Source organism: Vombatus ursinus, unplaced genomic scaffold (assembly GCF_900497805.2).
Source record: "Vombatus ursinus unplaced genomic scaffold, bare-nosed wombat genome assembly UNPS02014814.1, whole genome shotgun sequence".
Lineage (NCBI taxonomy): Eukaryota > Metazoa > Chordata > Mammalia > Diprotodontia > Vombatidae > Vombatus > Vombatus ursinus.
In genome coordinates, this window is record NW_020954592.1 from 1,489,152 (window position 1) to 1,515,385 (window position 26,234).

The window sequence follows — 26,234 nt, forward strand, 5'->3', positions numbered from 1 at the left end:
ATATATAGGATCAAATACTAAACACAATATACCTGATTTGTAATGACCATCAATGTGAATTAAGAGATATCACTTCCCTCTTTCTAGATACTATGAAACCTAATTTCACACTTGTTTTCATTGGCAGCCACATTACCTATTGGATCAGACTAAGCTTGAGATCCACTAAAGTATTCTTTTCTTTTCATCAAACTACTATAAAATAATACTATCCCAATTTTGCACTATATAGTAGGGCTGATTATTTTTTTTTTGCTTTTATTGAGAATTAGCATTTCTTAAAGATAAATCTAGTTTTATTCCTCCCATTACTCCAGATTGTCCATACCCATTTTAGACCCTATTTTTGTCATCCTTCATGTTAGCTCTCCTTTTGCTTATGATAAGCAAAATTATAAAGTAGGTAAAACTATTTTAATATCTCCATTCTCTCTTCCACCCTATTTCCTATCCAAGCATGCTTTCATGAATGGAACATGATAAACTCTATTGTATAGCATAAAGTCATATAATGAACAAATTAATTCTTAAAGAGTTCTTATACTTTAACAGGTAATGAGGGTTGGGTTTTAAGCAAAAGGAACAACATTCAAATTTTGGAGTGATAAGGAACAGAAATTGATGAAGGATTTTTGGAGCAGTAAATGCTTCCTGGAAATTTTACCACATGACAACTGCTTACTAATAAAACTGCCCTTGGAAATGTGAAGAGGACTCCTGAGGACCAAATTGAGTTAGGCAACATTTTACCAAATGTATTGAACACAGAATATAATGTCAGCCTTCATTATATCACCAGGTCACCAAGACCTTTGTGACAGATGTGGTTCTCTGTGCATCAGTCCACAATTATAACAACTATAAAGAGGCACTATTAGCTGTTTCTTTTCTGATATACAGAGCTAAAGAGTTGTCCTATGAAGATCAGTTCATATGGTTCATATAGCTAATTAGACAATAACAACTTTTACTAATTTAAGGCCAAGATTACATTGAATCTAGCAATATAGGGATAAAACATTCACTAATCCTTTTCTATTGCTATTTATCCTATCTCAATCAGTCATTTTACTCTTCCATAAATTATGCAGAGCACCTGCTTTACATAAACACATCCTTCTTAAAAGGTGACTAACATTCAAGTCTGTTTGATGTTAATGGGAGTCACCTACCTAAAATTCTTTTTCCTACTTTGAAAATTTATCATTCCCATTTCTACTATTTTCCTATGTTTTCTGAATAAAAGTATATCAATTCTTCTATGTTGCTTTTTCAAAAAGAGCTAAACGTCCATCTCATGCTATATTAAATCCCCAACTTTAAATTGCATCAATTACAAGTGCAATACATGTACTGTATACATGGAGCTCACAGAGTAAATGACAGAAATTGTGCATATAAGAACAACATAATTAGGCTCTCTGAATGCTAAAATTTGGCCCAAGGAAATTTTTTTTTCCATCAAGCGATCTTCTCCAATGTATTGTAAGCCAGGAAGCCAAAATGGTTTCATAACCCAAGGCACAGCACTATTTGCAATAATGAAAATTAAAATTAGATTTTTTGCTATTTGTTGATATTACTATGCACTGAAAAAAATGGAAATCTGAACAATTAAGGTAAGGTAAGTCTTGAGCAGTACACAAATGACACAACTGAGCCTATGGCTGTGTATGACCTAACAGCTGTATCTTGATGACCTATCCAGATGGCTGCATAATCAATTCAGGGTAGTGTGGATTGAGCAGCAGGGAATTGATGTGGGGGGGCCTGATGTTCTGTTGTACTTGCCATAGGGTCACAGACTAAATGAATCCTCCTTCCTTCAGCCAATTCTTAAATGTAACGTAAAAAAAATCATAATTTGTCTACCAGGTTGTGAGATAACTATTATAGATAAGGAATTAAGTAAAATTGTTGAAGAGAGAGAACATAAAGTCTTTTTAAATTTACATATGAATTATATTATTAACCAAAATCAAGAAATTCTGTGGAAGTATTACTTCTATATTAATTAAAGTGATAGATACTTATGAAATCAGTGATGAATATCTATGTGACTAAAGCTAAAATTTATCCTTCCCAAATCAAATAAAGAGAAGCTTTCATACTTTAATCTATTGATTCATTGAAATTAATCCTAAGATTTAGTTTTACTAAAAGAAGACTTTGGGTTAGAAGATCAGGGTATTAAACCTCCTTTCAATTTATGTCAAGTCTCCTTACAGATAAAAGAACACATCCTTAGTCATAAATTTGCATGGCAACTTCAAACAAATTTGGACCCAATGCAAAAATGAATGGCTAAATACAGAATGTCCACCTGTTGGAAACTATAAATATGAAACATTAAAAGGGCAAAGTTGCATTCCACATGTGACCAAGTCGAAGGTGAGTGTCAGAGGCAGGAAACCAACACTAACCTTTAGAGGAGCGGAAGTGTTTACTGGGTGCTGTGAAGCCTCTGGTTCCATGCACATTAACAGCAGCCACTCGGAACTGGTACCACCTGCTAGGTCTTATGTCAGACAGTTGAACTCTCTCATCAGTAGTCTGAAGGGGAAAATGTCATATCACACACAGGCTCTTTTTATTCTGACATGTCAATTGGGTTTATTCAGACATCCACCAACCAGTTGGCCAATGCACCTTAGTCTTGACCTGTAAAACCTTTGCCCTTCTAAGTAAATACTAATCATGCTCAATTATAGAAGCTGGGGTCAGAGATCAAAGGAAGTCTTAGTACTGCAGAACTTCCAGGAAGAAAATTGAGTAAGTTGAACTCATGTTATTGATACTGCATATCATGGACTTTAAAAAAAAGTCTGAAGTATTGATGCTTTATAACAACATCTCTGAAAGCAAATTTTAAAATATCTGGGTACTGATTTATTTATTTGAATAAGAATGTTCACAAGATACATCTATAAAGTATTTATTTTAAATTAGAGGCCAGACTAAAAACATGTATTGATGAATTGGAGTTTACTTATTAAAAATAAAGTCAGAGACTTTAAAACTGTGGATTTTCCTACATGCATAATTATCTTTTCTAGCGGGTAACAAATAAATTAATATTTTGCTTTATTTAATCATGGTTGTAGCACACAGGAAATACATAGCAACTCACAGCCTGGATAGAGCTTAAGAATAATTATTAAGATAACTCAATATTATGTCTAATGTTTAACATGCATATTTCACATGAACATTAACATTTAACATTCAAAGATGATAACAACTATGTCTTTCCTCCACAAAATATCCCTTGCTAAACATGTGAAAAATACTTCAAAGTATTTAATTTCTACTTCTAATTGAAACTGTATTCCTACATTTCTAGGGATGACCAACCATCCATTTGAATTTCAAGAAATCAATGTAGTAGGCACTGGTTTTCATTTATTCCTGGTCCTGAGTGCATTCATTTGCAGCAGGGATTCTTAATCTGAGATCTGTAACCTTTTTTAAAAATATTTTATAACTATATTTAACCAATTGGTTTCTTTTGTAACCCTATTTATTTTATTTTAGGCATTTAAAAACAGTCTAAGGAATCTATAGTCTTCATCAAACTGTCAAAGAAATCCATGATATAAAAACCCCTGATTTGTAGGTATGCACTTGCTTAATTAAAACTGATCCAAAAGATGGATACTTTTCTTTGAAACCCAAAAAAGTATTTTTTTAAATCTTATTAAAAATACTTGTCAAGCATTTCAATTACCCGTGGAAGTCACAGATATAAGAAAGCACATAGACATTCCTACTTGATTTCAGAGTGTATTTCAGAAGAACTGGAGATTTTATCTTTCGTGAATACAACTTGAAGCTTGAAAAGTGTCATAAATACATACATGTATATACACTATCTATAGCTATAGCTTTCTATATGCATACACACACAGAAATATGTACAAGATGCAAAAGAAAAGTTAGAGAGTATTTTGTCTGAAACAAAATATCAGAGATTATTTTAGTGGATTGAATGATCAATAAATCAGCAGTGAAATAGAGCAGCCAAATAAGCTAATGCAATCAAGGGCTATATAGAGACAGTGTCCAGGGATAAAGGAGTCTGAGTCCCACTGTACAATGCCTTTGTGAGAGAGAACACAACTGGAGTATTATAGACAGTTCCAAATAGCAGAGTTTAGAAAGGACATTAATGAGTTGGAGGATGTCCAGAAGAGGGCAATCAGAATGGTGAAGGGCCTTGAATACATGCCATCTAAGGATCAGTTGAGGTAACTAAAAATACTTATTATACAAGTTTAAGAGATGTTGTAGCCATGGAAGAGGGATGAGACTTGGTCTATTTGAACCCAGAGGGCAAAACTAGGATCAGTAGGTGGAAGTTGCACAAAAGAAAATTTAGGCTAAATGTTAAAAAAAAAAAAAAAAAACTTCCTTATAAACAGACCTTTCCAAAACTCTAATAGGCTGGCTTGGGAAAGTAGTCGATTCCCATTCACAGAAAGCCTTTAAGCCTAAAAGACCATTTGTAAGGTATTTTAGTGGGTATTCTTTTGGGCATATGAATTGGAATTTGGCTTTGAGGTTCCTTCCAATTCTGAAATTCTTTGATTCTGTGATAAAACTTCTTGAAATCATAGAGTAATAACCAAAAAATCTGACAGACTTATACAAATATGCTCACATGCAAACATGGACATGCCCACATACAGAGCCATATACATACATGCATTTTATAAAGCATGGAATTATGTTCACAGCATCAGGCAGATGCCAAGGAAGCATTAGTTCTGGCCTTCACTAGGGGGAAAAAGAATTCAAAGGTTCTTCTCTGTAAAGAGAAAAAGTAAATTACCATTCACCCAGTTACAGTGATTAGCCCTTCAAACTTTGATGATTGAGAAAAGAAACCACATAGGTTTCATGTCATATCCACCATCAAAACCTTTCTGAGAAGTTTTATTTGCTAGAAACTAGGGAGAAAAGAGAGTTGGGCTGGGATGTTTTGTGACTAAAATTAATATTCTGTCATTTATGTGATATTAGTTTAGAGAAAAATTTCTCACTTCTCCATTTTGTTTTTGTCCAGATCTGTAATTTTCTTAGTGTAGTGCAGAGAAGTCAAACATACACATAAATAGCTGTTGTATTATGGCCCACAACACTCCTAAGTGTGCCCCTAATCAGATTAAAATGCAATTGGAATTTTTTAACAAACAAAACTACAATAGAACACAACTAATATTAATATATGGTTTTCTAAGTGAATATGCAGTCCCTAAGGACGCTTCTGTATAGTTTAGTGGTCTTCCCCTTTCTACTCAAGTTTGACATTACTGCTATAGGGTAAGGAAACTTCCTTTACCACTCAGTGCATATACTTCACTAGAGAGTTGCCTGCGGGCACTGAATGGTTCAGTGACTTGCTCAGGGTCACACAGTCAGTATGGGTTAGAGGCAGGGCTTGACTACAGGTCTTCCTATCTCTGAGGCCAACTCTGTATCCATTGAGCCATGTTCCCTCTTCTGTCCATATTGAAATCCTTAAATTCATTCTTTGTTGATCCCTTATTCTTCAAAGGTAATGTTTTTTGAGAAAAGAAATTGCTCATTAAAAAATACTTCACATCATTGTCATTGCAAAGACAGAGGGAGAGACAGAAAGAGAGAGAAGAGATAGAGAAGAGAGACAGAGAGAAGAGATAGAGAGGAGAGACAGAGAGAAGAGATAGAGAGGAAAGACAGAGAGAGAGACAGAGAGAGAGCAGTCTGGCCTGCACTATCCCTTAAATTCGAAGGGAACTTAAAAAAATCTATAGACATAAGTGCAGAGAATTCACTCTAGTTGGTTTAAAAAAAATCATGAATCAGCTCCACATTCAAAATATATTTTTCTTCCCCTCCATTTATTTTCTTGCAGCTGGTAGCCCATTTAACAACTCTTTAAGGGAAAAAAAATATTTTGCTTTCCTCATCAACAAGGGAGAGAAGGAGGAAGCAATGTTAAGATAACCGTCTGGAGCATTGCCATCCAGGTGGGCCATCGATTCTTTAAGAAACACACCGAAACAAGGAAAGCACTTAGTCAAGATTTATGATCTGTTGGCTCCTTCCCATTAAGTAGTTTGGGGATGTGCATCTCACACTCATTCATCTCAGATCCTCCGGAATGAGAAAAGTATAAGTTGAACAGAAATGGAAGAGCCATGAGACAAATTACAAAATTTAAATTCACCAGTCCAACCAATGTTGTATTGCTTATTTACAGTAGGTTTCAATTTGACTTTTAAAAAAACATAGCTCTTAGAGGAAATGAAATGCTGTTATTCAGATACTATATTTTTATATTTTTTCATAGAAATATAGTTTGACAGACCAAGAAGAGACCTTAAAGAGTATCTAGTCCAATTTTCTCATTTTACAGATGAAAAAACTGAGGCCTACAGAAGAGAGGGAAATGGCCCTCTGGTCACAGACCTAGGACTGGCTTTATAGAATCAAATCCTGCCTCTGACAATTCCTATCTGTATGACACTGGGCAAGTCATCCAAATTTTCCTGGACCTCAGTTTACTTACATGATGAAGGACAGAGCCTCCAAGTTCTCTTTCGGCCCTAATTAGATCTGAAATCCTATGATTCAAGACTTAAATCCAGGTCTTCCAACTCTAAGTCTGCTGTTCCATCTACCACATCATAAAGAACTAAGTCAACACTTAGGTTTTTTCCATTCTTTGGTATTATCTCTTCCTCTGTTTCCATGTGTTACTCTTTCAGCATCTGATATTCGTTACATCTATAGTAAGAAGTACCTTGATCATTCAGCAAGTTAAGGCTTTATGTGAGTAGTAGAAGTAGTAGAAGTGCCCCTCACCCCAAAAAGAAAGAAAGAAAGAAAGATCTTCCATAAGGGACTAACCTGTGCCACAGTCTGCCAATTTGTAGCATCATCCTCGCTAGGATGGATTCCATAATTCCATCTCCTCTGCACCACATAGATTACAGGCTCAATTGAAATATTAAATTTCGAGGACCACTTAATCTCCAGCTGTCCAGATTGAAGCTCTGTAAATCTTAACTCTTTCCTGGGCTTCAGAGGAACACCTGAAACATGACAACATAGAAAAGTATGTCAATTAAAACAGGCTGTGTGTGACTTCAGCTGAGGTGAGCATTTAAGAAGGAAAACACGTCAAAGGGAAGAGCTAATCTTAAATCAATTGGTACTCACTTCCCCTAATAAAAGTGGCCCCTAAATAGCAATGTTTTATTATTTAAAGTATCTGACACAAAGCTCAGTCTATGTCATGGTAAACCCTTTGCTTTTCTCATTGTTTTAAAAATGTTTAAACTGATTCATGAATCTGAAATAGTATCTTTATAGCCACTCTTTCTCAGGGGTCATTCTTTAGAGCAGGATCGCTTTCGATAACTATTGTTTCCAGTTGTCTTAGTGAAGATTAATAATGAGTTCACATAAGCTAACACTCAGGAAGAGGTTGTACTGTCACTTCTTCCCTTTCTACTTCTTAAGGTTCTACAGATAGACTAAAAACACTGCTAACCTGAGACATAATTCTCAGTTTAGGTTCAATTCCATCATAATTTAACCTATGGAATGAAAAATGCTCATGTACTTCTGCTCTAGAAAACAAGACATGCATGAGTAAAAAATTCAAATAAAATGAAGTAGCAAATAAGGAGATTGTGGAAAATTATTTTAATTGGCTAATTAGTTAAGTTAATTGGTTAAGTCTGGACAATCAACAAAATAACAAATTAAATCCTGTTTTGTAGCATTTGCCAAATTCTAAAATATAACTATTCAGACCAAAAATTTAACAATCAGATTATGAGCTGATTGTGACAATATGAGCTAGTTCCAACACACTCCTACCTATATTTGAATGAGAATGTACACTACAACATTCCCAACAAACCTTTGTTTAAAGAAGTCTAATGGGGGGAACTCATACTGTGTGTTGAGGCAGCTTATTCCCCTTTGGGATAGTTTTTCCTGACTTCAAGCCTAAATGTGTCTCTTTGCATCTTCAACCCACTGACCTTTGATTCTCCTATCTAGGGCCAAGCCTGACAATCCTCATCCCTCTTCCATATGACAGTCCTTCAAATATTGGAAGAAAGCTATAATGCCTACTTTCACTTTCTTCCCCTTTTTCCCTGATCACCAATTCTTCTCTTCTCCAGGTTTAAATCAATTCTTCTTTTTTGAAGTATAATATGAGGAGGGGCAGGGGAATAGAACTTCATGATGTAAGCAAATGGATAGTACAAATTAAGGGATAATGAGTAATTTATATTATTAATCTGCTTTACTTCAAACAAATTTTTTAACTGGGAAAAAGTAAGAAGACTGTTCACTTTCTGAAACTCACAAAGAACCTTGCCTGGGTTCTAGAAATAGACCATTCCCTATGGCACTCCAATGCAGTAATCCTTTACAGTAAATAAAACTATAGTAAATACTGTAGCTGCTGAAGAAATCTGAACTCATCAGCAGTAAATCCCAGCATCCAAATCCCCTTCTAAAAGGTTTTAATCTTGGATATCATTCAGCAACCAACAGCCTTAATCTAAGGTAATGAGCATCATGGGCTATGTCAGTTCAAATTTCTTCATTTACAAATCTCTCTTTAATTATGATGTACAATAATCCTGCAATTTGCATGTTAAGAAAGTTTCCATCTGCTTTGCATTAGGGTTAGTTGGATTCACTTGATTGGAAGTAACTCAACCTCTCTGGTGTATGTAATTGTGTGCAGATGGATCCCAGCAGCACAAACAACTGAAGCCGGTACAAGTGCATTAGAGTCTACTTTTGTAGAATGAGTATCATCAATTTCATAACCAGATGTGTACATCCAATCACTACTCGATATGCTTTTCATTATGTAAATTATGAGGCTTTTTCATTATTCTTGGACAAATTAGTTTTCTGAAATCTATCCTCTTCTGCTGAAGAATTTTTAACATCTAACTGTAACAACATGATATCAAAAATGTGCTAAAATAGTTTTTTAAACCATGAGTAAGTGCCAAGAAGTCTAGTATAATCAAAGGTAGTAGCAACCTGCTGCTTTTTAAATGCTAAATATAGTCTGTATCAATAGAGTAATGGAACAATCCAAAACAGATATGGTTGTGGTTTGATTACCCAAGTATTTTTTTTATTCTCAAAACTGAAAGGTTCTATTTAGTAATATTAAAGTATATTTCACTAATTCAATGATTAACCACCATTTAAATCTCAGACTTTAGAAATTATTTAGTATAATCATTTCAGTTTAGAAATGAGGAAATGAGGCACAAAGAAATTCAATAATTTTCCTCTAGGAGAATATAAGCTCTGTGAGTGTAGAAATTTTCTCATTTTTGTCTTTGCATGCCCAGAACATAGCATAACATATGGCACATAGTATGTTCTTAATAAATACTCTTTAGTTAATTACTTGGTGATCCAAGGTCAAATAGGAAGAAATGGAGAAAACAAACTATGTGCCAGATACTACAGTAAGATAGTAAGATAGATAAGTAGATAGATAGATTGATAGATATTATATGTGGTATTTATGTAGTAAGCAATATATATGTATATATATACACATGCATACATATGTGTGTATATAGTCTCATTTGATTCTCAAAACATTCCCAGGAAGTAGGTGCTACTATTATCCCCATTTTATATTTGAGGAAATTAAGGCAGGCAGAGTGATTTGCCCAATATCACAAAATTAGTGTCTGAGGCTGGATTTGAACTCAGGTCTTCCTAACTCCAAACCCTGCGCTGATTCCACTGCATTACTTCTCTGTGTCTAGGCAGTAAAATAGCAGTTATGATTGGAACTGAAGTCTTCTGACTTCAAATCAAGTGGAGATTTTTTTTTTATTCTCCCAAAACACACTATCATCTCTTTATGCTTGTTCATAAATATAACAAACATTCCCCAAAATTATAATTAATTAAATTTAAATTACTGGACCACTTGTTCTAAGGCATACATGCAATGTAACATATATGAATCTTTGGAATTTATACTATAATATTTCAAGTCTACATGATATAAGTGATGTGGATAATTACATTATTAAGGCAAAGTACAACTCTTCCATGCCTTAATAGATGACGATAATGAGTTGCTGCAGCAAAAACAAACAAATAAAAAAAAATCATCACCTGGTAGCCAACTCTCTAGTGTTTAGTCTTTGCAACCTAAGCAAGGCTAGCTCTTACTTTACAGAAATGTATAATCTCTCACTTAGTTTGCATTTGAAGCTTTCCCAGTCTCATAGGTAGTAGGTCTTGACAAAGTTTGATCTCTGCAGTTTCCTCATCTTTAAAATGGAGAGAACTGGGGCAGTTAGGTGGCACAGTGGATAGAGCACTGGCCCTGCATTCAGGAGGACCTGAGTTCACATCCAGCCTCAGACACATAACATTTACTAGCTGTGTGACCCTGGGCAAGCCACTTAACCCCATTGCCTAGCCAAAAAAGATAAAGAGAACCTTTTTTTTTTTAACTAAAGATGTCATGACCGTTGAGAGACAAAAAATAATGTATTTGTAAAGAGTTATATGGACCATAAATCACTATTCAAATAAAAATAAATCCTATCATTATTTTAAAAGGCATTTTAGTAGCTTCTTAGATTCAAAATAGAGTCTGCCGGGAAAAAAATATATATGTATATATGTATGTATGATAAAAATAAATGCATGATTTGTGAATGAAATTTTCTACTATTTAGTGATAGTGTCTATCACATCACACTTTAGTGTGATGGATAAAGAAAAGGGCTTTAAGTCAGGTAAACCTGAGCTACAGTTTTATCTCTGCTTAGTGACCTTGAGTGAAGTACTTAATAGTTAAATGCCCAATCAACTCTCTAAGATGACAAATTGCAGAATAGTTATTAATCTGCCCTAGTGGAGGGAGTTCCTTCACTTTGAGTGCCCTATGCCTATAATGTCATAACTATAATTTTTAATGTGTTTTAAAGTTTATGGTCCTCTTATAGTGAATATCCTCAACATAATCAAGTAGACTATTAAGTACATGGTATGATGGCAGCATCATATCATGGACTTAGTTGACTTGAGTTCCAATTCCACATCCATAACTAATCAGTCACTCAGCTTGTCTGAGATGTCAACATGCCTGTCCCTTGCATAACACAGGGAATAAAGTTGTTGACTTTAGAATTAGGAAAACCTTGGCACAAATCCCACCCTTGACATTAGCTTTTTGACCATAAAGAAATACCTAAAACTCTTTTTAAGTCTCAAATTTCCCCATCTCTACAGTGGGGATAATAACTACTTCAGAGGGTTGTGGTGAGGTCCAAATTAAATAATACATGAAAATTCTTTGTAAACTTTAAATTGATATACATTTGCATGCAGGTCAATTGTTTATTAATAATAATTATTATAATAATTGTTATTATCCACTACTAAATATTGGTAATATATCTCAGTTCTCTCACTTATACTACTCTGCCTTCCACAAAGTCAATTTTGAAATTTTTAGTGACACAAAATGTAGGATTTAGGGAGGAGAAGGAAGAAAAGTAACAATCTTTAAGTATATATGTTTTAGGAAGTCAGGACCTTGGGCAGTGATATATTTTTCATAATGCAATACCACTAAGAGTCAGCAATGGTATGAAGACTGGTGTTTGGGAACCAATAGATTGAATGCTCTTTAAGACTCTTTTCATCTCTAAGACCTTAGGTTTGTTATGCTATGGGATACCTTATTCCCTTATGTCAATGATAACATTTGCTTTTGAAAAAAATTAAAATTAAATTAGCATTAATATGTAAGTGTTGTAAAATGGATATTTCAATTCAACCTACGGTTATTAAGCATCTTTTAAGCAATAGGTACTGTTCCAGGTACTGGAGATGGAAAGACTACAATTTGGATGTTACAATGTTATTCCATTGATCATCAGTATTAATTTGGCTGATCTAACTTGTTTTGTGGAGGCCTTCCTGTTTCTTTCTGGCACCCTGTCTCCTTGCTTTGCATTCTCTGCCTGAAGCTCAACACGATTTAAGAAAACAGTGTTCCCTAAAAGACTACTACTTTTTGGTCAATGATATATAAATAGCTTCACTCCCTTCTTAGAATCTATAGAACAATAATTTTAAATAATGGCATTCACTAAGTTCCTACAATTATAAGGTAGCTGAAAGCCCATTCTAGGTCTTTGCATCATATAACAAGTAAATTACTATTACTAATAAGACTTCAGGGATATGACTCCATCACTGAATGGTTTTGGAGAGAAAACAAGGAAGGAATTTTTTTCCCCATTCAAAAAGATATTTTATGGCTTATATCCAAACATCAATATCAAAATAAACATGGCCAAGTCAGTAGAAAGATGTTATTCTTTCCATGATTTGTGTCCAAAATTATATGCCAGGGAATGTGTAATATCACATCTACTTTGTGCCAAAAGAATAGGTTACTTAGGTATAGGATTAAATCAGAATTTCCCTTCCATATGTAATGCATTCTAGAATCATTAACTTTGTCTCAAAATGGTCCAATGCATTTAAAAGGGACACAAACTCTACAGGCCATCAGTACCAAGAATATAACATTTTGACTAATATAATTTTTACAACCAGGAGGAATCTTAGAGATCATTTTGTTCAACTTCCCTATTCTATAGATGAAGGACCTAAGGCCCAGGAAAGCAAAATTACTTTCCCAAGGTTAGATAGCTAATTAGAAGAACACATTAGAACCTAGATCTGCTATCTCCCACGTAAGAACTCAGTTAGTGCGTAACACCTCTTGAAACTTACAGAATCAATTTTCAATTCCTCTTCTACAGAAATTATTTATATAAAGAGAAAACATGTTTCTCAAACATGGCTTTAACTATGGCAAATTAGAACTGTTTTATTGAATTTGTACAAATTAGATAAGTCAAATTAATTTTAGTATCCTCCATCAATCAACAATATTTATTCAGTGCCTGCTATGTGCCAGGAACTATGCTAAGAACAGAGGATGATACAAAGACTAGAGTGCAATGGTCTCTTCCCTTGAGGAGTTTACATTCTAACATGTATGACCATACATACAGAATATATACAAAAGGAATGGGGCAACTAAGTGGTGCAGTGGATAGAACACCAGCCCTGGAGTCAGGAGGACCTGAGTTCAAATTCAAGCTCAGACACTCACTAGCTATGTGACACTGGCAAAGTCACTTAACTGTGTTTGCCTCAGTTTCCTCATCTATAAAATGAGCTGGAGGAGGAAATGGAAAACAATTCCAGTATCCTTGCCAGGAAACTCCAAACAGGGTCACAAAATGTCAGACATGACTGAAACAACCAAACAACAAATACAAAAGGAATACAAGGGAATTTGAGAAGAGAGAGCACTAGGAATTGAGGGGTGATACTTGAGGTGAGTCTTAAAGGAAACTAGGACAGAGATGAGAAGGGAAAGTACTGCAGGTATAGATAGAACGCTAAAAGTCCTGGAAGATCTTAGGATGCTCAATATCTTGAGTTCAATGCATCAGGAGACAATATCTTAGAAAAGTCCTGGATATGAGAGATGGAATGTTGTGTGAGCAGAATAGCAGGTACACCAGTATGACTGGACCAGAGAGTGGGTAGAGGGGAGTACCATGTAAGAATAGAGACAAGGCAGGAAGGGGTCAGATTGGGAAAAAGCTTCATATATAAAACAAAGAAGTTTATATTTGATCCTAAGACAATAAGAAACCACTGGAATTTATTGAATCAGTGGGAATGGGGCAGGGAGTAGGGTGTCATGGTCAGATATGTGCGTGAGGACAATCATTTGGGCATCTGTGTGGAGGACAGATTGGAGTATGTTTCTGTGTAAATGGAATTCTATCACTATAGATTAATCAATCTAAGACAAAAGACCTAGCACTGGAAGGAACCCTAGAAATTACCTTGTCTAATTCCTTTATTTTATAGATGAAATAACTGAGGCCCAAAGAGGTTAAGTAATGAACCGAGGATCGAACAGGTAGTAAGCCACAAAGCCAGGAGCAGAATGAGATTCTCTGATTTCAGATCCAGTGCTCTTTCCCAATCCTACCCCTTGCTGACTTGTAAGTACAAGGATAGGTTTTGACATATCCATGGGCTAGAATAGAATCTATGGAATATGTATGTATAACAGCTCAACATAAAGTAATAAACACATTGTACTTCTCTCTGTTTTAACCAGGCATGAGCAACAAACACCTAAGTGATGCATTTCCCCACTCTTTTTCAGTCTTCATATGTCCAAAAGGCAGATCAAATGACATCTATCATAGTATTAATATTCAAGGACTTGAATCATTATAGATGTGGCTCAAGAGACCTTAGTAAGCTTTATAGAAATAGATTAGCAACAGTTAGTGTCAAATAATCCTTAAGCCAATATGATTTAACCCATACTCAAATTCCAATATGACCATGAAATCTAATATTTCCTCTAATCCATCATGACTGAGAAGGATAAAGCAAGACTGTTTGACTTGTAAAGCAGACTGCAAAGAATGAGTTTAGCCATTTTATAAAAGTGATTACTAACATCAAATCAAATGGATCCCAATTCTTTGAGAATAATTACTAAAGGATCACTTGTGACTCAAAAGTATAATGATAATCTTAACACAATCATGATTTTCTACAATTTTTTTAAAAAAACAGACATATTTTGGAAGAGTGCAAGTTAAAATCAATTAAAAACTTAATTCATTAAAATATGTTATTTTGCAGAGAAAAAAACTCACTAATGTTTTAGAATACTAAGTTAAAGGATTTCAAATTTATCCATTAAGATTCTTTCTTTGATACCAGCAGTTATAATACACAATTGGGGTATACAGGTTTTTTTTAAAGACTTTTGTTTCACATTTCTTGTACAAATAAGCTTCATAGCTTGTTTAGTCTCCTACTGGCTTAATAAATACTTGGTATGCTACGGTACTTAAATAATTACATTCTTGAAAAGTCTCATTGCAGTGGCAAACAGTTTTATTTAAATATGGCCACTTAACATTAAGCTGTTACAATGGTTCAACACTTCTCATTAGGGTTAAAGCAAACAAGGCTTTCTGTGGAAGGCCCAATTTCTTCTTCAGCCCCTGAGTCCAATATCTATGGTTTACTGACATCTCAAGATGTCTGTATCTTAAGGTGGTTTGTACAACACACAAAAGAAACATGTAGTAGCTTAACTTCCCCCACCCCCTGCCCCAACATAATCTCTTCCTCTAAGATTTCGATTTTCTCTGTGTTCAGAAACTATAACAAACTAGCAATTTTCTAAGCAGCTTTGTTCATGAATCAAAGGTCAAATTCCCTTCAATGCCCTGTTATGATCTCTACCTTTGTATAGGTTTTTGGGGACTTGGCAGGTATGTCCACATCCATTTGAACAACATTTCTTCACCCCGGAGCATTCATTGTCAATTTCACAACTTTCTACACAGGCAGCTGCAAAACCACTGGCCTTCTCTGGTGCTGGACAATCACCTTGCTTCACTGACAGAATGTATTTCAGGAACTCACAGCTTGTTAGGCATTCATAGTTCTTCTTGGGAAAAAGAGGCTAAAAAACAGAAGGGGAAAGGGAAATATTATCTTCAATTAAAGTAAAAAGCTTTCCAAGCCTGATGGAAGGAAGATTTCCTAAAGCTTTCTTTGAGAATTCAAATGGTCCTTTAAAGAAAAAAAAAAAGAATGCAAATCCAGCTTTCAATCCGCTATACCACATGCCTACTTAAAGACGATGACATGTAAAATACCATGTGCTAACTCACTAAAAGAGGAACACCATAGTTTGGAGCTCTGTCTTGCTTTTACCTAAGCTACTTTGCTCCTTAATTTGTGCTATTTGGCTTCATAATTGCCTACTGTTTGAATTAAATCATTCACAAATTTGGGAAGGACTATCTAATCTACTGCTCTGAAAGATACCGCATATCTTTTTTTTTTTTCTGTTGATGACAAGGCACCCAAATATTTTGTAAGTTATCAGCTCAGAAATTGTTCACAATGGCTAAGCAATTCTACTTGAGTGATTCCTTGAATCACACAAAAGAAAAGTAATTCTTTATTGTTATTAGCTGGCATTTACATAATGCTTTAAGATATTTAAGATAATGCTCCCACAACACTGGGAGGTAAATGCTATTATTATATCCATTTTACAAGTAAGGAAACTGAGGCAATCAGCAGTTGTGACTTGCCCAGTGATTGAGACCTAACTTGAACACAAGTCTTCCTGACTCCAGATCTTGCCCGCTATCCACTGTGCCACCTATCTATATTTGTACTGATAATACTAACTTGTGTTAGAAAGATAATTTAGCAGATTTCAATCCTATTCTTTATATGGAATCAACTTACATGTTTTAGTAACTAAAGAATTTATTCTGAAAATACAATTTGTGTTTTTTAAACACAAATAGATATTTAAAACAAATTCTAAAACAGCTATTTAAAATGTCATTTATAATGCAGTCATTGTCATACTAGCATAGTCACACTCCCATATATTCTGTTTGACACTGGACTGCCCCAATAGTGAAAACTACATTGTACAAGTACAATTTTCTATATGAAGTTCATGTGAGTGACTATAATCAATTGTCTATACCTTAATGGAGATGGGTAATTCAAATCTGACTTTCAAATCTAAATATTTTCAAATCTAAAAATAACTTAATGTTAAACTTTGGGAAATATAGAATTAATTGCTTGTGATAGCTCACAAAGATCTAATATCCATTTTGCTATACCTTTTCTTATTTAATTAAGGATTATATTCAAAAGGGTAAGACCATTGTACTCCTTGAAGTTTAAGTAAGTTATTATATAAAAATTTCTAATAATTTAGCTCCAGTCCCAGTAATTTATAGTATAGTGATTGATAAGTTCACATGAAAAACAAGTACTGCTTTGCAATGACTTAGATGTGGTTTGCACGCTTTAAATGAAATGAATGATTCAAAATAATACCTTTAGATCAATAAACAAATGCAAATAGCAACAATATTAACTAAAATAAGCTTAGCTTCAAAATATGAATAATAAATCTGACTGCATCAGTTCTCTAACTGCAAATAATAGAGGCTAAATAGCATTTGACTATTACCTAATTGATATTTGAAAATAATTGATCCAACTAAAATTGTTTCTTTTCAAATTAACAACTTGGCTAGTGGCAAGGGGACATGGGAGAAGAAGAGCCATGGTCTAAATTTTGAAATCACAAATTTGCAGCTAGTTCATTAGGAAAGTTTGTAGCTCCTTCAGGCATAATCTGCCCTCAAGCCTTTCCTCTCTGTATTTCACAGCTCATTTTTTCTGTTAGCTGCTAAAATGTGCAACTCTTTATTACTGGCCTTTGAAGTTCTAAATTTGCATTCTCCCCAAAATTTCTCATCAAAGAAGAATGTTAGTAGAATTTGAACAATGGTAGAAAATTTCCAAACCTACCTCTTTCAACAAAAGGGACACATTACACACATTTAAAAATGATTTCTTCATTATTGGCTTCACTCACTCTGACCTTGTGACCTAAAATTTCCAAGTATAAAAAATGGGATTTGTTTACTGATTGCTGACTTAGAAACCATAGCAATTTAATTGGTCCTGTGGTATAATAAAACCAATTAAACTCAAGCTTCTTTACACAGCACAGTTTTTACACACAGATAGCTAAACGTGTGAGAGAGACATTAAACAACAGAGTATGTTCCCTATTGCCCTTGCTAACAGAAGATAATTGAGGTGCAGAGTAGAAATAACCATAAGAAATTCATATATACTTTTGGTGTGTGTCTCACACACACACACAGACTTCAATTCTGTTGCAGGTGGTTGCAAGACACTAATATTTCAGACAAATCTGGAGCTGTTAAGTTTAGAGAGAAAAGATAGGGCTGGATTAGAGTGATTCTGTTTTTCAGCTATGAGTGTCCTTTGCAGGCAGCTAACTTCAAGACAACCAAGTGAGGGCAGGGATAGTGCTTTAACATAAACTTTATATTTCCCCTAAGTCTAGCACAGTGCTTTGCATACATTAAGTATTTTAAAATGTTAAATGGGATTAGGCCTTATCTTATAGTAGAAAGATTAGTATTAATCTTTTTTGTTAATTTTTTTAGTTAATTTTAGTTCATTTTGAATTAATTTGCTTAAAGTAGAAAGTAGAATTAGATTCCTAGTAAAAGTAATTGTTTGTTACAGTGGATAGAGCACTGGGCCTGGAGTCAGGAAGACCTGAGTTCAAATTTGGCCTCAGATACTCACTAGCTCTGTGACCCTGGTCAAGTCATTTAACTCTGTTTGCCTCAGTTTCCTCAACTGTAAAATGAACTGAAGAAGGAAATGACAAACAACTCCAGTATTTTTGCAAAGAAGACCCCAATTGGGGTCAGAGTCAGACACAACTAGACAACTCAGAGTCAAACACAACTAAACAACAACAAAGCGTAGCTGAGTTGGAATTTCATTTGTAAAATGAATGATTTGGACAGCTAGTCAAAACTAACCTAGATCATCCATATCTCTATGATCTCTTTAATTCTAAATTATGTGATGCAAGCCAAACATTAATATTTTTATCATTGCTGCTTTAAAACAAATAAAGGATTGTCACATGGAAGGAGGATTAGATGCTTGCTGCTTGGACACAGAGTGCAGAACTATGTTAATGGATGTGAGTTGTATGGAACAAAATTAGGTTTAGTTTTAAGCAAAATATCTTTAACAAATTATTTGAGTCCCAAAGTGGAATGGGCTATGTCATGAGAAGTAGTATGTTTTCTGCCGTCAGAGGTATTCCAGTGAAAGCTGTAATACCAAATGTTGTGGATGCTGTAAGGGATTCTGTCAGGTGCAAATTGGCCTTCGTGACTTGTAATGTCCCCTCCATCTCTTAGATTACTAAATTATAGCTCTTGTGTTACCCAGATAAATTTCTCATCATTCCCCATTGGCTTCCTTCCTTTGCCCTCCTAAACTCTAAGAAGCTACTGAGGTGCTTTATACATGGGGCATATTTCCTAGTGCCGTAAATAGTATTGAAAGGTATATCTGTGTGTGTGTGTCTGTGTGTGTGTGTGTCCGTGTATGTGTGTGTGTGTGTGTTAGGGAATGCTTAAGTGTGAATAGGAGTAGAGCAGATGGACAGTAGAGGAATCTGGCCTGGGCACTCAGTGGGCTAGTACAAAGCTGTCTTTTCCACATGATTTACATGAAATGAGAGTTACGTAGCTGAAAGTATGGCACACAATGTAAACCTCTCATCCCTTGAGACGGTATAAATATTTGTTGAAAGTCACTGAAATACACATTGCACTAGACAGGAAAATTTTGGGAAAAAATAATTCTCCTTCACATAGCATTTTAAAGTTTCAAAAAAATTAATTTCCTCACAAAGAACCTTAAAAGGCACAGAACAGAGGTATTATTATCTTATAATATTGTAGTACTATTACTGAGCAAACTGAAGCTTACAAATTCTGATATCATGATCGTGTTCTTCATAAGTGAGAGACAACATCTAGAACTCAGGTATGAGAGACAACCACCTAGAACCCAGGTCTTCTGATCCCAAGTTTGGTGTTGTCCACTATAAAAGCTGAAATCTAAGAATTTTCCTCAGTTCCAGGCAAATTGTTATTTGTAAGATGACAAATGATAAATGAATTTTAGTAAGAATACTATAATAGTTACCAGAGAGACCATAAAATTAGGCACACATCTAGCCTAATAAATTAAATTAAATGTACAAATAGTAATAGGTCTGCAGAATTTTAGTAGGAAAAGCTAGAAAAAACAAAATTCCTTTCAATAACTGGAATTAAATAAAATATTTACATAATTGAAACACAAGTTCCTAATCTATTTGCTTCTGATTTTCCAGTTATTGTTCAATCACTCACAGTAAAGCTTTGTGATTTGTTTGGAAACCAAATTACAAACTACAATGGATTTTATTTGATATAAGTTTTTTTCCCCCAAGCAGTGTACAATTTTGGAAAAAATGAAGAGGGAGTAAAAAAAGAATTAAAAAAGTAACATTCCTACTGAGTAAATGCCTTATACGTTAATCATTCTTAATTATCTTTGATTTAAGTTTCTCTCATGCCTGATCCTGCCATTAAGAAAAATGTAAAGGATTCACTATTCTAAATTAGTAGTCTACTTTTTTTTTGTCTTGCTACATTATCAGAAAAATTTAATAAGCATGACTCCCAACATATTAATATTTTCTTATTTGAGAATTTAACATATATTATCATACTAATATTTGTAAACATAATAAAATTTATGCAAAAGTAGAAATGAAAAAAGAAAACTATAAACATGAAATAGCATTTAATCCTAGAGTCAATAAGGAGCCATTGCACATTGTTGAGTATGGGAGTTATATGGTCACAGCTGCATTTTAGAAATATAAGTTTGGAGCTTCTGGTCAAGATGACAGCCTGTTAGCAAAAAGAAAGACTAGTTCTTACATACCTACTCTAGCAAAACCCTGATATTCTTACCAGACCAAATAATGTTCAAGAAATCATATGAGAAACCATAGTAAGTGACTCTTCCACCCCAAAATTTCATATAAAGTCATTTAGAAGCTAAAGGGCAATAGAAATGAGGGCAGCCAGCAAAGTTAGAACTAGAAAAGGGAAGCCTCAAAGGTATACCAGAGACCAACCAAGGACAGGTAAGCCTATAAAGCGCTGTGTCTATAGAAAGTTATTTTAGAGGGATTCACAGAGGAATTTCCAGGGTGTTCCATAAGCCCTCAAGTAAGAATGTTGGAAGCTCCCAGAGTGGTAGCAGAAAGTGATGATTGTTGCCACACTTCATGTCCAGAAGTTCTGAGGTCATTAACTCTCTGTTTTGAGATGCCAGTGAGAGCCCTGAAGATCCATCATATTGTTCCTAGAACCCAAGAAAAGACCAAGCAAAGCTGACCACCCAGTCCAAAAGCCAAAAAATGCAACAGGGGGAAAGAATGGTTGTGGAATAAAACCCTATTCAGGAAATATGGACACAGAGATTAGCAAATTAAAAAAAAAAAAAACCAGTGGCCAGTATTGAAAATTGGTATAGACCTATAGATTCCCCCAAAGTTGGAGTAAGTAACTCTGCAACAACTACAAATGGAGACTCAAAGTAGATAAACAGACTTTACAAGACTATATGAATAACTAAAAGAAATAAAGCAAGAGATTTAAAAAAAGGAAATAAAACTCTTGAGGGAAGAATTGGAAAGAGAATAAATGATTTAAAAGAGAAAGTGGCAAGCCTTACCCAAGTGATGAACTGAAAACTAGAATAGATCAAACAGAAATCAATGACTTTATAATGATATTAAAAGAAATAGAAGGAAATGAAAGCTGGTAATAAAAATAAATTATTTTGAAAACAATTAAAGGAAAGATAATTTAAGAATCATTGAATTTGGGGCAGCTAGATGGCGCAGTGGATACAATGCCAGCCTGGAGTCAGGAGGACCTGAATTCAAAACTGGCCTCAGATGTATAACACTAGCTGTGTGACTCTGGGCAAGTCACTTAACCCCAATTGCCTCAAAAAGAAAAAAAAAAGAATCATTGAATTCCATCTGGAAACTGCGAGAGACCATACAAGAAAATTGCTCTGATCTATAGAGAGCAATGTGAAGACAGAAAGAATCCATTAATCATCTTCTGACAGAAATCCTAATAGGCAAAGTCCAAAAATATTATGATTACAATCTAGAGCTTCAGTGTCAAAAAAAAAAATACTGCTGGTATCCAGAAAGAAGTAGTTCAAGTACCAAAGAAGTACATTCAGGAACACACAAGATCTGGCAGCTTCTGTAATAAATGAGAGAAAACATTGGAATATAATGTTCCAAAAGGCAGAAGAGATAGGCTTACAATATAGAATAATTTACCCTGCAAAGCTTAGTTTAATCCTTGGGTTGGGGGGGGCACGAGGGGTGATATGTCTTTAAAGGAATATAAGACTTTCAATTATCTCTAACGAAAAGATCATAAGGAACTTTGAAATACAAAAATAATCAGAAAAATCTAGAAAAGTAAATTTATTTAAGCAATTGGAAGGATCTCTATTTTAGTGTAGTGTTAACATTATGGGGAATAAAAATAAACAAATGTCACCTCAGAACCTGAATGTCTTCAAAAGGCATTGAGGGTGAGATTGTGTGGATTTGTTCTGGGGATCTGAACAGGTAAAATAGAAGAGATGGTAAAAAGAATATACTAATATAGAAATTAGTATGAAGGGGTGAGATAATTAAAGAGGATGATACAATCATGGAGGAAGGCACGGATGGAATAGGTATTAGAGGAATCCCACTCTTATCTGAAACAAAGGTGGGTTTCTTTCACATATACACAAATATACATCAAATGCAACAGGTAAAAAAGTAGGTATCAGAGGAAGATTAAGAGGGAGGGAGGTGAGGAGTGAATAGCTATAAGCAAAGTAAATTTGTTTGTCTTAAAGTAATGAACAAAAAAGAGGGAATCAAAGAACTAGAATCAAAGGAGGTACCTTAGTTTACCTCTGAGATAATTAGGGAATGACTGAAAACGTTGTGTTATATGATTGTAATGGAATATTATGGTACTGTAATGAATAAAGAGATCATCTCAGAGAATCTTAGGTAATATGAGCTGATACAGGACCAGGAGAACAATTTATCCAAGGAGAATGACATGAAAAAATAACAATGGGAACAAATTTGAAATCTTAAGAACTCTGAACAATGCAATTACCCATCACAATGAAGAATGTTCTGGGGGGAAGGAGTAAATAATACTGATGTCATACAAAAAACAAGGGCTATTGAAACTTTTTAACGCATTGAAGACAATAGATAAAAGTTCAGATGGAAGCAGGAAAATTTTGAAAGTAACAAGTAAAAGTTATTACACAATTTTAAAAAGCTAGCAGTATGAAATGGAGATTCATTTTTTCAAAGAAAATCTTCTTTTTGTGTTCTACTATCTGTATGAAATATTCTCTTTTAGTAGTTTCAGTTCAGAATTAAGATAAATATTTTAATAAATTTAAACATTAGGTAATGGGGCCTTAAAGTGAGTAGAGACAGAGGAAATTGAGAAGAAATATTTTGAAAAAAGAAATTAAAATTGTCATCAGAGGATAAAAAAGAAACAAAGGCAAGATGATGATTATGATATCATCATCATTATTATCATCATCATTATATCCTGTTCTCACATTTTTCAGTGATGCTATTATAGAAATAATCCTTCAACATTTAGAATGACCTGAAAGATAGTAAGAGCTTAATAAAGAACTATTTGATTGACTAATTGATTTGTCCAAGGCCATCGTTACCCTGCTATTATTCTTGTATATTTAATATTCTGCAGACTATTTCACAAGTACATAACATAGTTACTGTTTCTAATTAAAGTTTCTGAATATAAGCTAATTTTCTATATTTTAATAAAAACAGCTGTGGAAAGAATTCTAGGGAAAATATTACTAGAAAAAATACCTCATCCTGTCCCCACATGATTTCTACTGTTAAGTCTATGTTTTGAAAACTCTTCATTCAAAAGTTTGGAGATTGTGAACATTTGGTATATCAACACCTATTTTAAAAAAGAAACATTGTTCTTAAATTGTAAAATATTATGTTCTGGTGGTTGTGGGAAGCAGTTCAGTGTATGATAATCATTTGGTTTCAGTCCAATTTTTTGTTAAATTCTCAAGGATATTTTGAGATTTCTATTTATAGTATGAGCACGTAATCTATTCGTTTATGAAACAGAGTGAGCTTCTGATTTATAATCTAGCCACCAAGTCAAATCTTGCTAGATTTTTAGTAGGTTTTAAGGTTTTTTAGTCGGAAGTTATGTATTTCACAATTTCTACCATTCCTTATATAATCTATAATAAGTTTTGGTTCATTAAGAATAATTTATCTATAATTTCTGTTGGTAATGATTTGATCCTGAATTACTATCACACCTCTTTCCCCTACCCCCACCACTTCTATAAACAAATCTACATCATAAGTTATTGGTTCAATGTTTCTTTGTCAACATGTCAATTGAGTTCAAACAAATATAATCCCTGGAGAGTTCTTAGCTTCTTTTCTTGGATAGGAGCCATTTCATAGGTTACCTACACAAATAAACAATTTTTGATTCCATTCAACAAATCCAATCATGTGTATAGGTCATTAGTATTGATATTCAGTGAAATAATGACACTTTCTTATAAAAGTATCTCTGTTGTTTTTTTTAACATATTATCATGTCCTCTGATGACATTTATCCATCTGCTTTCTCTTTTTTGGTGAATAAATATAGCTGCTTTAATGTAATAACCAAGTTTTTCATTAATATTGTATGGGTTCTTGTTAGGATATTTTCCAAAACAGTTTATAGTTCCATAAATATATGTTAAGATTAGTACTGTGTGACAAATGAAATGTTCTTCTTATTCAGCTCTGATTTCAGAATTTCTGTACTCCTTTTGAATATTCAACCATAGCTTTCTCTTATTTTTTAAATTTTATTTATTTTTGGGGGGTTAGGCAATGGGGTTAAGTGACTTGTCCAGGGTCACACAGTTAATAAGTGTTGTGTGTCTGAAGCCGGATTGGAACTCAGGTCCTCCTGAATCCAGGGCAGCTGCTCTATCCACTGCACAACCTAGCTGTCCCATAGCTTTCTCTTTATTATCTCTGATCATCTTGTCTTGCCTTGAAGAAATCAAGGTATTTATAAGAATTGCCTCTATAAGAATTGCCTTTATAAGAATTGGTTCAGTGTGGCCTTTGAACCAAAACCTTCAGTTTCTGTCTTTACTTGATGTACATTAATGATTTTACATTTATCAAATCCTAATGACATTTTTATATCATTGGAGAAAAACACGAGATGAAGGAGCTAGCTGCTTAATGTATTTTTGGTGGACACATATATCTCGATGCCGTCCATGTATATCAAGTGCTTTGGTTTGACCGTCTTCTAACTTTGGAAACTACAGTTATTTCTATTTAGAAGAGATGATAAGACATTTAAAGATGCACAGAATCATAATGGTATGAGGATACCTCCCTGAAAAAATGCCACATTTTATATCTATTACCTTGACATTATTATATTAGTGTCATGTTTTAAATAATTTTTCTCTAGAAATGAAGTTTTCCATGTAGGTATCAAATACTCTGTCATTCTCATTAGACTTAGGTTGATTTTATATATTAGCAATACATATGAGTGCAGAACTGAGCAGTGATAGTTTCTGAGCCAATAATTATGAATTTTATCTGGCTTTGCTCCTTTCTAGTTTTAAAGAGAGTCTAGAGTTTCAGTCACCTTCTTTGACAGAACAGTATATTAATATTTCATAAGCTTTCTTTTTCTTGTTTGAACCAACTTGCATTTTTGTTGTGTTAAAATAATTGGAATTTTATACATGACTAGAAATTTTCTACATCCTGCTTTTTGGACAGGTTCTATGTAATTCCATTCTTTATTTCTCAAGCCTTTATGGTAAATTTTGTAATTGATTTTGACTTGTTTTCCTCTGTGTTTCCCTTCATTGTTGATTAAGGTAATATGAATTTTCTGATATTTGTATTTTTAAGATTCCTTTCCTAACATTTATTTCTTGTTGACTTTAATTGAGCAATATGACATTCAAGTTTTCAGCTCTGTGCATCTTGCTAGATCTTAATGTAATCTTCCATTTTCTTCCATTAGACCTATAATAATTTTCTCAAGTTACTTCTTTCACAGTAGTGTTTTGTACCTATCCTTTGGAGAATTTCTTGAGAGCTCTGTTTTTTCTGCTATGGCTCTAACTACAAATATGGCTCTTGAATATACTGCTATATGCATGTCCTAAAATTCTTTTATCCTTTCTGTTAAATATTATTGGAGAATATTTTCCTTCATAATGATTGGAGGAGATTTTTAAAAAATTATTGTTTTACTATAATTGGTCTCTTCTTTAAATGATGTCAGCTTGAAAAATGCTTTTTGGAATTCAAGTATGTCTGTCAATCTTTTCAATATTATTTGAAAATTTGTAGATTTTGTCATCTGTTTTCATTATTAAAGTAGGCATAATTTCATAGATTTGCATTAAATAGATTTTCAGTGACCTCAGTCTTCATATTTTCTCTCTTCAGATTTTAGTAGTTCCTCAGTTGTCTGCCT

At 34.0% G+C, this 26,234-nt stretch overlaps 1 protein-coding gene across 1 annotated transcript in view; it reads right to left on the minus strand.

The window, feature by feature from the left end:
• The window catches only part of ANOS1 (anosmin 1), a 229,863-nt gene that overhangs the window by 50,544 nt on the left and 153,085 nt on the right, over positions 1 to 26,234 (minus strand). The window contains exons 4-6 of the mRNA XM_027835293.1: positions 15,385 to 15,607; positions 6,895 to 7,079; positions 2,424 to 2,553 (exon numbers count right to left, since the gene is read on the minus strand). Of these exons, the coding sequence (XP_027691094.1) occupies positions 2,424 to 2,553; positions 6,895 to 7,079; positions 15,385 to 15,607 (538 nt within the window). The remainder of the gene's footprint in view (positions 1 to 2,423; positions 2,554 to 6,894; positions 7,080 to 15,384; positions 15,608 to 26,234) is intronic.